Source organism: Pipistrellus hanaki, assembly GCF_964339955.1.
Source record: "Pipistrellus hanaki genome assembly, chromosome: 15".
NCBI classification, from domain to species: domain Eukaryota; kingdom Metazoa; phylum Chordata; class Mammalia; order Chiroptera; family Vespertilionidae; genus Pipistrellus; species Pipistrellus hanaki.
Window position 1 is genome coordinate 12,707,759 of NC_140517.1, and position 16,262 is coordinate 12,724,020.

Consider the following 16,262-nt stretch of genomic DNA (forward strand, 5'->3'; position numbering starts at 1 on the left):
CTCTGAAGTCAATAATAAAAAATCTATTGATATCTAAAAGCCTAAGCAACCGTTCAGCCAGTTGCTATGACACACACTGACCACCAGGTGGAAGACACTCAATGCAGGAGCTGCCCCCTGGTGGTCAGTGCGCTCTCACAGAGGGAGAGCCGCTCAGTTTACCAGGCGCCCCTGGGCTCACACAGCTGGCGAGCGCAGCTGCAGTGGCTTGAGCCTCTCGCATGGACACTCCCCCTGCGCACCCCTCCTCCATCCAGACCAAGATCAGCACCCGCATCAAGACTGACCGGGCGCCTCTTGGCCATGGGCGTGCTGGCATTGCCGTAGGGCGGGTGTGCAGACTGCAGCAGAGCAGCAGCAAGCCTACCAGCTACGGCAGGCGCAGCGGGGCTGGGGTGAGTGGGAGTGGCGCAGCACCCAGCCCGGGTTTGGGCTCCTCCCCAGCCGCCTGCCACTTCGCACATGACTACACCCCCCGGGGGATGTTTGCCTGCCAGTTTCGGCCCAATCCCTGCAGGCCCCACTGAGGGACTCCACTGGTGCATGAATCCGTGCACCGGACCTCTGTGCGTGTATGTGTACTGATTACAAAGAGATAACATGTGAGTGTATAGTATATTTTTTTTAATCCTCATTCGAGGATATGTTTTTATTGATTTGAGGGAGAGAGAGAGCATCGATGTGAGAAAGAAATATTGATTGTTGTGCACGCTGACCAGAGATTGAACTATAGCCTGGCTAGTATGTGGCCCGACTGGGAATGGAACCCACACCCTTTTGGTGCACGGGATGATGCTCCAACCTACTGAGCCACCTGGCCGGTGCCATGTCCGTGTGCTTTAAGGACAGAAATCTACTGAAAGCTGGGCTGCCTAAGCCCAAACAGAACACCGCATTAACCTCTTCGCCCTGTCTCCAAACACTCCTGCTTTCTGTACTTTTACATTTCATTAGCATGAGAGAAGCCAACTGGAAGGGTCTCTTCGTTTTCAGCTTGCAAATGTCCACTCATGGAGGGGTGCCAGGAGGGCTCGGGAGACGTGGTGAGATAGCGGTCCAGGCAGCGGGCAACGGGGAGCGAGGCCACTTTGATCAGTTGGCCCCGCATCTGGTTTTGATCAGCACCGCGCCCGCTCTGGGGACCGAAGGCTCATTAACAGACCCTGTGTACACGGCTTAGATAAACTCCAAGTGCGTCCCGGGCTCCGCGGCTCGCCCAGGGCCTCGCACACACAGGCACATTCTTCCCCGCTGGCAGCCCGCCCTCCGCTGCGGTTTCTTACATAAGGGAGGCCGTTGTGTTTGGGCTGCCGGCTTACCTCAGCGCTGCCGGCTCGCACCATCCCCTTCTCCCCCAGTCACTGGCCGCCCTGTCCGTTTCCTGCCTCCGAGTGGAGCTAACTGAGGAGGGGTGTTTTCCAGGTCTTTCTGATGTGCGATCTCCCCTGCCACCGCACCCCTTTCCCCCAGGGGTCCCACTCCCGGGAATCTCAGCCCTGGGAGAGGTCTTCCACGTGTTGTTTGCAGAGACGCTTGAGGAGACACGGGAATTTGGAGCTTCTCTGCGAGGTTCGAAACCAGCCGCTGCCGTTGGCTTTCATTCCAAACTCACATTTGGCGCCAGCCGAAGATTCTTGCCCAAGGAGTTTAGACAGTGCTTTTCAGACTCTCCGTGAAGAACCAGTCCTTTCTTCCTGGCTTCTTCTTCTTGTATTTATTTTTTCAATCTGTTACAAATCCTTACTTTTTTGTTCCCTATTCAAGTGAGACAAATCTACTGATCACATGTTTCGATGTGGCAATATCAAGTTGATGCTCAGAAACTTCTGCATTTTTCTGGTGGCGAACCGTTTGAGCCATGGACCACTCTTTGGGTAGCACCATTTTAAAGGATTATACTGGGAGAATCTGTGCCTCTTGCTGAATATGGTTTAGGTTTTTTTTTTTACTTATAAGCTTAGTTAATAACCAATAGTATATGTTCCTGACTTCCTCCTCCTCCTCCTCAGCGAAAGCCTTATTTCCAAAGATTCTACTATTGTCAGGGCTGGCCCAGGAGATGTTCTCACCCTCCTGTACATGTGTGTTCATGTGTGTTAATGGTTATTGTGTCCACCTTTGTATCCCTTGCGCCTGGCATAGTGCGTGGCTTCTAGAGAGATGGAGTTGGAAGTGTTTGCCGAACGACATGGTTTCATTCTCAGTAGCCCTTAAAAATTTTTTTTTGGAGGGGGACAGGGAATAGAAGAAGAAAGAATAATTAGAACAACAACAAACACACACCCAGGTTTAATCATTGGCGCTATTCATGTACCTGTGTGTATTTTTTTTCTTGATCATTAATAGCACCTAGCATGTGTTAAGTGTTTCCAGTGTGTTGGAGAATGCTGTTTCATATGTGGGTCACTTCATGCAGTCTTCACAGCACTCTGAGTGGTAGCCACTTTTGTCCTCATTTTGCAAATCAGGGAACCTTAAGCCATTTGCCCGAGACCACATATATACACACACACACATCTACCAAAAATTTGATAATCTCATGGTGTATGCTTTTAAATTTTATTTGTTTATTGTACAATATCTTAAACATGCAGGTAAGAATGGACAGCACTTTAGATTTAATGAAAAACAGTATATTTATGTAATTTAAAAATAACTTTAATTATCTTATTTTTTTTTTAAGACTGACTATTTTCCTCCATTGCCAGATATGTAAAATCTTGTAATTGCAAAATGTTAAAAAAAAAATTTAAACTTTTTATTGAATTTATTAGGGTGACATTGGTTAATAGTATTATACAATACTAGAGGCCCAGTGCACGAAATTTGTGCACTGGTGGGGAGGGGGTCCCTCAGCCCAGCCTGTGCCCTCTGCAGTCTGGGAGCCCTCGGGGATGTCAGACTGCAGCTTGCTTCCCTCGAGGAGCGGGCCTAAGCTAGCAGTCGGACATCCTTAGCGCTGCTGCAGAGGCGGGAGAGGCTCACCAGCCATGAGCCCGGTTTCTGGCTAAGCAGCACACCCCCTGTGGGAGCTCCTGCATAGAGCATCTGCCCCCTGGTGGTCAGTGTGCATCATAGCAACTAGTCATTCCACCATTCAGTCTATTTGGATATTAGCCTTTTATTATGTAGGATAGGTTTCAAGTGTACATCATCTATATATTGTATTGTGTTCAAACCTCCCCCCCCCCCCCCCGACATCAAGTCTCTTTCCATCACCATTTCCCTCCTATTTTCTCTTCTACTTCCCTAACCCTCTTTCCCTCTGGTGATCACCACATTGATTGTCTGTGTCTATGAGGTTTTTCTGTTTTTTGTTTAGTGCCTCTATCTTTTTCACCTAGCCCCGCAAGCTCTCGACATTCCTCTGACAACTGCCAGTTTGTTCTCTATGAGTCTGTTTCTATTTTGTCAGTTTATTTTGTTTATTAGATTCCACATATGAGTGAAATCATATGGTACTTGTCTTTCTCTGATGGACTTATTTCTAACTTCATAATGTTCTCCAGCTCTATCCATGCTGTTGCAAAGGGTAAGATTCTCTTCTTTTTTTTTATAGCTGAGTAGTATTCCTTTGTATAAATATACCACAGCTTTTTTATCCACCCATCTACTGATGGGCACTTGAACTGCATTGCAGTGAACACAGGGGTGCACATATTCTTTTGAATTAGTATTTTGAGTTTCTCCAGATCTATTCCCAGAAGTGGAATTGCTGGGTCATAAAATAATATTTTTTATATATACTATTTCCAGGAATTTTCTTGCCTGTCTGTGAAAGTATATATTTTAATGTTGCCAACTTCCATTGGAGAGCTTTGGAGACTTTGCCAAGGCAAAGGAAAAAAAAAAAAAAAAAGGTGGGGGGAATAGTTGAAGAAAAGGAAGAAACAAAATGGAATTAATTCAGAAGCCTTGGTAGCTACTACTGTGCTTAAAGGGCATAAAGTGTAGTTGTTGATAGTTTGAAAAACGGGTTAGTATGTTAAGATTGAAAGGAAAGCCCAGTATTTCAAGAAAGGTTCTCGGGGGAAGGACCGAGTTTAACACATTTCCTGCGCATTTAGCAAAGGACCTACCGAAGCAGTGAAAACACTGGGCAGGAAATGTGTTGTATTGCACAGAGATTTCTGACCCATAAAACAGTCTGCAATGTCCCTACAGAGGAAATAAATCTCATGGTTCACCCCGGAAGTGACCAGAGCGTGGGGAATAGGATTTGGTTCAGAGTCTTGTATTATAGGGGCATAAAGTAAGAAAATACGAATCCCATTAGTTCTTGCCTGTGGGGAATTGAGCTCCTACATAGGAGGCTTTAAGAATACTTGAATACCCTCGGTGCATTTCCTGAAGTTTGGTGTTTTTTTTTTGTTTGTTTGTTTTTATATTTTATTGATTTTGTACGGAGAGGAAGGGAGAGAGATAGAGAGCTAGAAACATCGATGAGAGAGAGTCATCGATCAGCTGCCTCTTGCACACCCCCTACTGGGGATGTGCCCGCAACCAAGGTACATGCCCCTGACCGGAATCGAACCCGGGACCCTTCAGTCCCCAAGCTGACGCTCTATCCACTGAGCCAAACCGGTTTCGGCTGAAGTTTGGTTTTTGTCTAAGTAACCAGCCAGGCATCTTTTGAGGGTGCAAAGGGGTTTTGGCTCTTGGTTTTGACTTTATTTTCTAACAGAATATTTTTTGAATGAGGGTCAAGTTTACTAATGCCCTCTAAGCAAATTAATAAATAATGTAAGTTAACAGTGTTCTCGGGAAGATGGGATTTTTTTCAAATTATAAGAGAAAGTTTATTTAGAAAGTTACAGAAGTAGCAGAAGGGCTCTTGGAGCTTAGAGAGAAAGGCAGAGGTACCACGCCTGGGAGGAAGAGGATGGGGAAGGGAAAGGCACCCGAGGACTCCCTACAGCACCGGTTGCCACCCGGTGGTCCGCGAGGTCTGAAAGGCTGGTGGCCGCTGCCCTAGAGAAATAGCTGCCCACAGATAGCATTTCTGATATGTAAATCTGTAAGGGCCATTTAAAGGGAATGTCTCTAATATGGACCTGCAATCCTCACCCAGCTTTTATCCTTTGCCAACTTATAGAAATCCTACACTTGGTGAAACAGTCTGTTCAGAAATAGCGGAATCTGATCAAGAAGTGTATTGATCAGATCATTGAATATACACTGTAATGGCAGGTCATTGAGAATTCATTTCTTGAATACCTTTTAGGAAAGAAACCTTCCACAAGAAAATGACCAGATAGTTTCCTTTCAGGAAAACATAGGAGAGAAATGATTGCAAGTCATCCCAATAATGGGATTGAGATCTTTATCCTTTACCCTTTTATTTCTTATTTATATACTCTTTATTGATTTCAGAGAGGAAAGGAGAGGGCGAGAGAGATAGAAACATCAATGATGGAGAGAGAATTATTGGTTGGCTGCATCCTGTATGCCCCCCCACTGGAGATGGAGCCCACAACCAGGGCATGTATCCTGACCGGGGATCAAACCTGGTTCATAGGTCGATGCTCGACCATTGAGCCACACTGGCCTGGCAGCCTTTACCCTTTGAATGCTGCTGCTGCTGCTGCTGAGGAAATTGGGGCATGTACATGAAAGATACACAGCTGAATAAAGGGCAGTTAAAATCCACAGGAGCAGAGATCATTTAGGTTTAAAAAAGTATCTAAGATTAATTGAAACTGGAGGCTACTTTTAGGTACTTTCGGGTACAAAGACCCTGTGTAGTCTTGTGGTCCAACGGAACGTTACTCATTGAAGGCCAAGGAGCAATGCGTTGGGAAGGGACCTGAATCACGCTTGATGCTTTGAACACTATTTCTGACAGCGTCAGAGAAAACTGTTCAGTGGGAGAGGATATGACCCACGTGACCAGGATGCAGGATTGAGACCCACAGGTCGGTTGATTGAAAAGCCTTTTAATCTCAGTGGGAAGAAGATGCTTAAAAGGGACAGAAACCTAACCCCTGACAGGGATGTGCTGATGAAAGGTGGCTGCCAGTATCGCTTTCTTGGCATGGGGAGACCAAACCAAGACAGTCGGAAGGCTTGATCTATGTGGGTCTGCAGTTACTGAGGAGAAATGAGAATCAGGAGGCTCGTTTGATTGACAACGGGACTTAACCGACTGTGCCGCATGAATGAGGGGAAGAGATTCATACGAATTCTGAGGAGCCGTGCAGGTAAGGGAGGAGTGGAGAGTTCTCGAGGAAAAGCAGCTAAGCCAGGTCATGGATCAGGGAGGACCCACATGGACATTTAATCTGAGCAGGAGTCCAGTTTTAAAAGGAAAAAAAAAAAATGTAGCTATCAAAAAGGTCATGGAAGAAAGGCCTCATTTCTCTGGTAACTATTTTTCTCGCTAAGCCAGTTGAGAGGGTTCATAGAAGGACACTGAGATTTGCTGGACAATAACAGTCCCTGAAAGAGAGACTTTGATTTCTAGGATCAGCTGGGATCAAAGATGGGGCGGACAGATCCAGTCTAGGCTCGGAAAGAGCTGCTGTAAATCTTGACCGTAAGCGAAGAGGATTCACACCGATTTCCTTTCTGGCAGTCTGTGGGAACTCTGCTGTGCCAATTAAGGGCATTTACTTCACAGGATTTCAAGTAGCATGCCATCTTCAAATTAAGGTATTAGCCAGAGTACAGTCAAACCAAAGTTTTCTCCTTGCCTCAAATGAAATAGAAAAGAAGTCAAAAGTAGAGCCTACTTATTCGATGAAAGTTGTCACAAAAGAATTTTGTTGGAATAAAGGAAGAGCCTTCTAGACCCTTTTATCTCCAATTGCCACAATAAATATCGGGTCTTTACAAAAGGGCTGCAGCCCCATCCACACACTATGGACAGTTTTCCAGATAGCGACCACAAAATGAGGAAACTAATTTTGTTGGTGCTTTTGTGCCACAAAATTGCCAGGGTAGGGGAAGAGAGAGCTAATGTCTTAGGGAATTCGGAGGTGTTCTCAGCTTGTTAAGTGTCTCAGAAGGAAACATATGAGAGGGTGTTTCCGGCCATTGCCCCCAGGAGCTTCCCTAGTTCAGTATTTACCCTCCAGCCAAGTATCTTTCTCAAGACTTTCCTCATTTCCAAACTCAGATGAATAAGGAGGGTATCAAATTTGCCCCTCAATCACAGCACAGGCGTGTGAGGGATTTGGAGAGTTGGCGGGAAGCCACAGTGTGTTACCCGCCTGCCGTTCCTACCCAAAGGTTTTAGATCTTCACAGGTGGGACACCAGCCTCTTGAGCTGGCCATGCTTGTTACTCTTTTGTCTTTGTTCTTTGCAGCCTCTCAATGATTCTCTCATCATTGATGTTTCTATCTCTCCCTCTTCCTTCCTCTCTGAAATCAATTAAAAAAAAAAAAAAATATATATATATATATATATATACATGATTCTCTATAAATGAATCCTATATTCTAAAAGAAATGTGATCGTGAATATATATGATGTGAGGAGAACAGTGTTAATCAGATAAATCATATAAGAGTTATCCATAAATAAACTCTAGGAGAGGTCTGTGAACTCAGGACATTGTATACAGAGTTTTTGGTTGGTGAGTGCATTTTGGGAAGAAAGAATCTTTAGCTTTCATCACTTTCCTAAATGGATTTTTTAAATCTCAAAACGGACAAGAAAGACTGATTTAGAAAACTCCATGGGACACATGTGTCAAACACAAGGCCCGCGGGCCAAATCCAGCCCACCAGGCCTTGCAATGTGGCCCGCACCGTGCTGTCATCACTGCACTCCGCTGTCAGTTTATGACATTGTCAGTTTATGACTGTTCAGTAAACCATTCGGCCCGCGATTTAGGCTGGATTTTAGATTTTGGCCCCTTCTCTGATTGAGTTCGACACCCCTACTGGGATGTAGGTTCATATGGGTCACTGAGGGGCATTTGGAGCTCTAGGTGGTGCGCCCTGGAACTGTGAGTGCGCAGAGGGGGCTGTTCTGGTTTTCTCAGGAAGCACTCCGGGGACTGCATGGCGGCCTGGGGCTGATCTGACCACTGGTTGATCTTGCATGCCATCCTTGATGTTTCCTCTCACATTAGCCACATCAGTGACGAAGGACTCCCTTTCACATGAAATTTATGCCTTTCAGCTGTGCATCTCATGCTCCCCTTGACTTTATTTTTCAGATGGGAACAGCGAGAGCTGCCCAACGGCCGCGTCTATTATGTTGACCACAATACCAAGACCACCACCTGGGAGCGTCCTCTTCCTCCAGGGTAAGGCCTGGGCCAACAAGCCCTGAAACTCTAGCGCTGGCACCAAGAATCACCCAGTGGCTTCTCCACCACTGACTGCTGTAGCCTCCTCTTTATTTGCCCCACTTTCTTCTATGCTCTCTCTCCCTTTTCCCTCCTTCCATGGTCTTCCCCTTCTATATTTTTCCCCCCTCTCCTCTCATGCATTATATTGGCCATGACCAATGGCCCTGGGCTTTAGTAAGTGGTATTCAGAGCTACCGTGGCTGTTGGATCTTGGAGGAAGGAGGGCTGAGGAGGCCTCCTGGGCCACTGCTGCCTCCGTGCCCTCAGTCTTTTCACCTCCAGAAATATCCTATCAGGGCCAGGTTTTCAGTTTGTTTCCACAGAGGTAGCAAAGTTCAGGGTTCCTTGATTGCTTTCCCTACTCACTTACCTTAACTCTGACCTTCTTACAACATCCTGGGATTTTTAGAGCATCTCTGAGAAAATGGGGCAGAGGGAGGCCACGCTAGAAAGAGCAGCAGTGCCCCTCACTGCTCCCTGTGCCCAGCCAGCCCCCGAAGACAGTGTGCTTCTTGTTCAGCTGGGCTTTGTGAGAACGTGGCTCAAGTTCTCCAAAACCAGAGGATGAGTGAGGCTTCCAAGCGAGAGAAGACTATCCAAGTTCAAGGAGAAGAGATTTGGTTCCCTCTCTGCCAGGGACAGAAAGTTCTTTCCACACGTGTCTCCTGGTCCTGAGAGCTTTCACAAGGGAATGTATTCTGCCCTCAGGAAAGCATCACCCCCAGTAAAGCAGCCTCGAAGGGCTCCTGTATAAAATATGAACGCTTCTCCCTCCCCAGCTTGCAGGGAGAGGCTGTCAGAGGCGCAGAGCCCCTTGTCTGGTTTGGTTCCGCTCTCAGGGTTTGGCCAGGTAAATACCACTCGCCTTCTGGTCCTACAAATTTCCATTGACTGGCAGATCTCAGTTTGTGATCCGATGGAATGCTTCTGTTTTCCTTAACCTTCTGGAAGTGAAATTCATAATCCGTCACCCTTAGTCTTCGCTGTGTTTATTTTTCTGGTTTGTTTTTGTTGTTGTTGTTGTGTGTGTGTGTGTGTGCGTGTGTGTGTAATATGTTTTTATTGATTTCAGAAAGAAGGGGAGAGAGAAAGAGAAATAGAAACATCAATGTTGAGAGAAAGAGTTATTGATCGGCTGCCTCCTGCATGCCTCCTGCTGGGGATGGAGCCCTCAGCTCAGGCTTGTGCCCTTGACTGGAATCGAACCTGGGACCCTTCAGTCCAAAAGCCCACACTCTTTCCACTGAGCCAAACCGGCTGTTTTCTACTTTGACTTTAAGTCCAGTGAAGTTACTGAAGTGAAACGTTGACTTCTTTGGGAAAAAAAAGTAAAAGTTTTATTATGGAAATTATATTACTATGGAAATTTTCAAATATGCACAAAGCAGAGAGAATCCCCGCATATTCAACACTTAGCTTCAATAATTACCCACTGATAGCCCGTCTTGCATCATCTATACCAGGGGTTGGCAAACTGTGGGCTTGTGACAAAATCCAGCCCTCCATTTGTTTTTGCAAACAAAGTTTTATTGGAACACGGCCACACTCGTTTGTTTACTTACCACCTGTGGCTGCTTTTGTGCTCAAGAGCAGAGTTGAGTGATTGTGACAGAGTAATTGTCCATATTTTATATATGTTTCTAAAAAAAAAAAAAAAGTTCTCTCATTTAAAATAAAACTACCATATTTAACAGTATTTCCTTGCTATCATCAGTCAGTAGTCAAATTTCTCCAATTGTGTCACAAATTAATCATTGCCTTTTATCAGGATGCGTTGCACACTTGTTCTTTGTGTATTTAACAGCACATCTGTTTAAGAGCAGTGGTAACTCGGTACGTATGCTGGTAGTGCCTCTTAACCTCTCAAGTCTATAGTTATATAGGCCTTCACCTGGTGAACTTTTGGATGGAATCTAAATGAAGATATTTAATGATATTTTCTAAGGATGGCTGAGATTTTACTCTTGTTTAAGGATTGAGGTGGGATACTAGATCCAACTTTCTTATTTTCAGGATAGTTTTAATGTTTTATTGGGAGATGGCTCAGCTCTACACCCACACAGCCTATATTAGTTCTTCCTGTGTTTTAGGCCCAGACCTTTGGGTCCCTGGCACTTACTTCCGCTGTGTAACAGGGAACCCAGAGAGAACAGAATGCTTAGGCTTTCATTGCTAGTGAATGGGAGACGTTCCACCCCAGAGAAGCATTATCGTGGTGAGAGCAATCTCGAAACTACAGATTATCCCAGCAGACCTGATCACCGAGGAGTGAGACTGAGCCAAAGGGTTCACTTTATCACGGCCATCCCTCTCTCTCAGACCCACGAGACACTTGTATGACGGAAAGTAATTCTATCCAGCACCTGGTAACTAAGGATGCATGTGTCCATTTGCTCTTTAGGCACTCTTAGGTGGTACTCAGCTCCAGCGGTGAGGAGGGGTCATCATAGACCATGGCGTTGGGGAGGCCTCATAAATGCAGGTGGGTCTAGCCTGGTTTTGCAGGAAAGGCTGGAAGTGGACTTAAATAAGAAGAAGGCAGTCTAGGTCGGGGGAACGGCGTGAGTGTAAAAGGTGTGGTTAAGGAACGGTGCATGGAACAGTTTTGTTGCAGTGGAAGGTTTGTGTAAAACAAAGATGCTCAGAGTATGTCCAAGGCTCATAGGTTTGGTGGAAGTGCCTCCAGGAACCAAAGAAGGAGAGCTGACTCTGCCTCCAGCCACTGCTCTGCGGTGGTGATTTGGGCATAAGGTTTCACAGGAAATCAAGGGTGAGATCATGCTGCTTGGGAGTTTGAAATTCACCAGTGCAGGAGACTTCTACTTAGACATGGGGATTGAATGTGTGTTTATTTCTGTTCCTTCCTGAAAACTCACAAAAATGGCAATAAAGATATAAACCGTCAATGATAAAGGAACGGAAGAGGAGAAACAGCATCTGGGAGATATTAATCAGAATTGAGTTGCTGAGAGATAAGTGGCAGAGCTGAGGAAGCTGAAATCCAAGCCTACAGTGTGGGCCAGCCACCAGGAAGTCAGCTGATTTGCTCTATGGAGCCCTGGAAAGCCTCAGCTATGGAAGATGTGTGTGTGTATGTGTGTGCATGTGTGTGCGCATGCATGTTTTCCCTGCAAGTACAAGAAAAAGATTCCTAGGTTGTCAAGAACCATCCCAAGATCCATTCTATTGGAATTTCGGAATATCTCAAAAGCTTCCAGAGCAAATAGAGTACCTATCAAAGGTCAGGAATCAAGAATGCCATCCTTCTTCTCAACAACTATGGAGTATGATCCTCAAAATTCTGGTGAAAAATGATTTCTGTCTAGAAATCAATTTTCAGCCATTTTACACTGAAGTGTGAGAGTTGAAATAAAGGCTTCTTCAGACAGGCAGAATTTCAAATGCTTAATTTTGGTGCGCCCTTTCTCAAAAGCTACTCATGGTTTATTCCATCAGATAAGAGGAAACCAAGAGAGAAGTTATGAGATGCAGGGCACAGGAGACTCAATTCAGAGGCCAAAAGAGGTTCCCAAGAGGAAGGTGAAGGAAGATGACTTAGGACAGTGGTCTGCAAACTCATTAGTCAACAGAGCCAAATATCAACAGTACAGCAATTGCAATTTCTTTTGAGAGCCAAATTTTTTAAACTTAGACTTCTTCTAATGCCACTTCTTCAAAATTGACTGGCCTAGGCCGTGGTATTTTGTGGAAGAGCCACATTCAAGGGGCCAAAGAGCCGCATGTGACTTGTGAGCCGCAGTTTGCTGACCACAGACTTAGCACAATAATGGAGAGCAGGCCTGGAGGACTTCTGCCCACGTTGCATGAAGGGTTCTGGGAGAGACGTGGCTAAGAGTTAAATGACCCCTAGAGGCCGCCTGCCCTGTCAGAATCTGGGGGAGAATTAGTGTTAGTTTCTTTTAAAACAAGGCAGTTCTTAATTCCAGAGGGGGAAAAAGTTGTATATGCAAGGAAATGTATTTATAGTATTCTATAGTATTCTATAAAGTCATTGTATAAACTCTGAATATTGAATTAGTGATTTTCTATTTGGGAGGACGATGCAAAAGAGGGCTTTGTGTGTATTGTGGGGGTGGTGGGTAGAATACAATAACTAAATCCTTAAATTTATAGTGGAAAGTCCATAAGTTATGTCTAGATGGCAGAAGGCCAGAAATCATGGAATGAGCTCGTTGTTTGCAAGTGTGTATGTAAGTAGTAGAAGAAGCAGATGTAAGTAATAGAAGATGTAGTCAGGAGTTGAAAGTAGTTGCTTTTGAGGAGCAGGAGTCAGCAATGGGGAGAGGTAGGGCAGGAGACACGGGTTTTTTGTGTGTCCCCTATAGTACTTTTTGTTTTTTTAAACTATATATATATATGATTTCTTTGATAAAAAATAAAATAAGCCTGGTCATTGTGGCTTAGCGGTTGAGGTCGACCCATGAACCTTTAGGTCACGGTTCAATTCCTGATCAGGGCACGTGAAGGGATTGCACAAAAGTCATCTCGGAGTGTAACCCTGAATGTTAGGAGGATACCAACCTAAAGCATGATAGTCATTTGAGTGAGGTAAGAATTCAGAGAGGATGAAATGTGAAGGTAATCAGGGAACAAAGTCCAACAGTTTAGAATTATACAACACAATCTATATTGGGTTCTCTTTGCAGTGGACTAGTCCTATTTTATTCAGTGATATTTCTTATCTTTTAATTTAATTTTTTATATATTTTTTATTTTTAACCACTTTTCTTTCCACCCCTCCTTCATACTTAGAATGGAAAGTTTCAACCATACATCAAATTTGAGAGAATAATACAGTGAGCCCCTTGTAATCCTCACCTGGTTCCGACAATTAATAACATTTTATTTCATCTGACCTCCCAGGAGAGGGGCCAATGAATTTTAAAGCAAATCCCAGACATCATATCTTGTGATCCATGAACATGTGACATATGTTTCTAGCAGATGGGGTGTTTTCTAAAATAACCAAAATACCATTATCCCACCCAACAAAAATTAACACTATTTCCTTCTTTCATGTCATACCCAGTTTGCATGTCATTTTTCCTAGTTGTCTTAAAAGTGTTTTTATACTTGATTTGTTTGAATCAGATCCAGATTTAAGATCAAAACATTGCTTTTGGCTGGTATGTCTCCTAAGTCTCTTTTAACCTAAGTTATCCTACCCTTTCTTTTTCTTTCTTTCTTTTTTTTTTTTTTAGACCTTTTATTTGTTGAAGATCATGGACATTTGTCTTGTAGAGTTTCTCATGTTCTGGATGTGGCTAATTGTGACCTTGTGGTGGTGTGTAACATGTTTCTGTATCCCTTATCTTTCCTGTAAACTGGTACCGTAGTTAGATATGGAGGCTTGATTAGGTTCAAATTCATCTTTAAAACTGAAGTATAATTCCCATACAATAAGATATACAGATCTCGGATGTGCTGTTTGTAGAGTTTTGACAAATCCATACGCTGGTGTAGCCCATACCTCACCAAAATAAAAAGCATTTCCATCGCCCCATACAGGTACGTCCCTCTCTTACTTTCTTTTGCTCACCTCGCCCTTGTGTATGTGGAAATGAAATGAAACCTGTCAAGCATGGCCGAGGTTTTTACCACCTATTCTAGCCCTGCCTTGCCCATGAGAGTTTTAGGACCAACTTTGGAAAGGTTGTTACTCACCAAAGATAATGTGGAGAGTCTTGCTGCCATTTGCACCAACATTCCTATCACCATGCAACATGTCTTCACTGGCACCTTGTATCAGGGTAATTTCAGATGCCAATAAAAAAAAAAAAAAAGTGGGATCCAAATAGGCTTCAATGATGAAGAGAATTTATTGGCTCATATAACAAAATTTGAGATGTAGGCCCTGGTTTCAAGTGAAGCCTGAACTAATAGCTCAACAATATCACCAAAGAGCTGGATTTCCCTCCACTTTTCTGCTCTGCCATCCACTGGGCCAACTTCACGTTGTTTGGGTTCAAGATGGCAGCCAATAGCTCCCAGACTGCATGCTTTCTCGGTCATATCCTGCAAGGAAGAAAGACTGCTTTTTCCATAATTCCTAGCAAAATTATCAAGATTCAGCGATTGACCAGCATTTATCCACTTTTGGTTTAGTAAATAGTTCAACCCCCGGGTTGGGAGTAGAGTCATCTTTCCCAAAACCATATACATCGCCTAAGTGGGAATCAAGAGCTAGTGGTAAGGAGGGATTGGTTGCTAAGGATACAACCACACATTTTCTCTATAATCATCTAAGCCTCAGAAGCCTCTGTGATCGGGGCCTGCCTGGCCGTGCTTCCCGCGAGCAGCCAAGCTCCCGTGCCAGACACCACCCTCCACCCTCCTTTGGTCCTTTCTCGTCAACCATCTGAGATTTTGCCAGAATTTGAAGGTAGGGATGGGGTGGTCACTGTATTCACGCTGAGCTTCATGTTTCCAGCTGGGAGAAACGCACAGACCCCCGAGGCAGATTTTACTACGTGGATCACAACACTCGGACCACCACCTGGCAGCGGCCCACAGCCGAGTATGTGCGCAACTATGAGCAGTGGCAGTCACAGCGGAATCAGCTCCAGGGCGCCATGCAGCACTTCAGCCAAAGATTCCTCTACCAGGTGAGAGGGCAGAAATGGCAGCTTCGCCTGGTCTCCACTGACCTGTTGGGTGAGCAGGGAAAATGTCAGTGCCCTGACCCTGAGATTTTACTCAACACAGTGAAATTCCTCAAACTCCCGTGTTTCTAACTTAGTAACTCAATGCTCAGCCTCTGTGTCTTAGGACTCAATGTGTCTGAAGCTGAATTCACCATCTTTCTTTCAACATGGGATTTCTCTCCTGGCCCTCCCATCCAAGTCCATTTACCCGGCCTTAGAGCCTGGTCAGCTGTGACTTCTCCTATATCTAACCTTTCAAATCAAAGCAACCACCAAGATACTTCTCTTCCCGTTGCTACTGTGTTTCTTTAGGTCTTTATTATCGGACAGATACTCAAGGATGAAAGGGCCTTTAAAGTTCATCTAGATCAGTGTTTCCCAAACTTTTGACATATGTGTACCTTCTATAATTTTCGTAACGCTGAGTACCCCTCGTACTCATGAGAACGTAGAATTAGGCTCAGCTAAGCACGGTGCAGTGCATATCCCCACCAAACTCCGGTGCAACGCGTACCCCCACCAAACTCTTCCCGTACTCCTGGGGGTACGCGTACCACACTTTGGGAAACACTGATCTAGATCATGGGTTGGCAAGCTATGGCCTGTGGGCCAAACTGACCCTCGCCTGATTTTGTAAATAAAGTTTTATTGGCACACTAGAGGCCTGGTACACAAAATTTGTGCATTCAGCGGGTTTCTCAGCCCGATCTGCACCCTCTTGCAGTTCGGGAGCCCTCGAGGGATGTCCACAGGGAGTGGGCCTAAGCTGTCAGTCAGACATCCTTAGCATTGCCACGGAGGCGGGCTTATCTGCCTCTCATTGTAGCAGCATCTTTCTGGGGCTGCAGAGGAAGAATTTTGACTTGGAGGGTCTACTAGAAGTAAAAACTAAGCCCTACATTTTTTTTCCTAAGTACTTGAATACGGTTTTCTCAGCTTGGTTGGGGATTTAGGAGGGCTCTGCATGGAGGTGATGGTTCCCTTTTCTGCCTGAAACAAGACCCACATTTTCTGGGTCAGCTTTCAATGTCTCTCTGTTGATTTCCCTCCCCCTTGGGTTTGGTTTGCCCCTCTTGTTTGCTGTGGTGCCATGTCCTGGTTACGAGTAAGAAGAGTCGCCTTCACGGAGTTATTTTGGGGTTTGGCCTTGGCCCAGGATTTGACGTGGTAGACTTAAGAGCTGATACTGTACCAGCGGCCGCCCCTCCTCCTCTTGCTCCTGTGGGGCTGAAAGTGAGACCTGTTCTTTGCCGCCCCGCAGAGAACACAAAATACAGTTCATGAAGGAAATCAAAG

General features: G+C 45.0%; 1 protein-coding gene across 1 annotated transcript in view; it reads left to right on the top strand.

The window, feature by feature from the left end:
• The window catches only part of WWP2 (WW domain containing E3 ubiquitin protein ligase 2), a 117,190-nt gene that overhangs the window by 83,653 nt on the left and 17,275 nt on the right, over positions 1-16,262 (top strand). The window contains exons 9-10 of the mRNA XM_084861021.1: positions 8,167-8,256; positions 14,753-14,927. Coding sequence (XP_084717147.1) covers positions 8,167-8,256; positions 14,753-14,927 — 265 coding nt within the window. The remainder of the gene's footprint in view (positions 1-8,166; positions 8,257-14,752; positions 14,928-16,262) is intronic.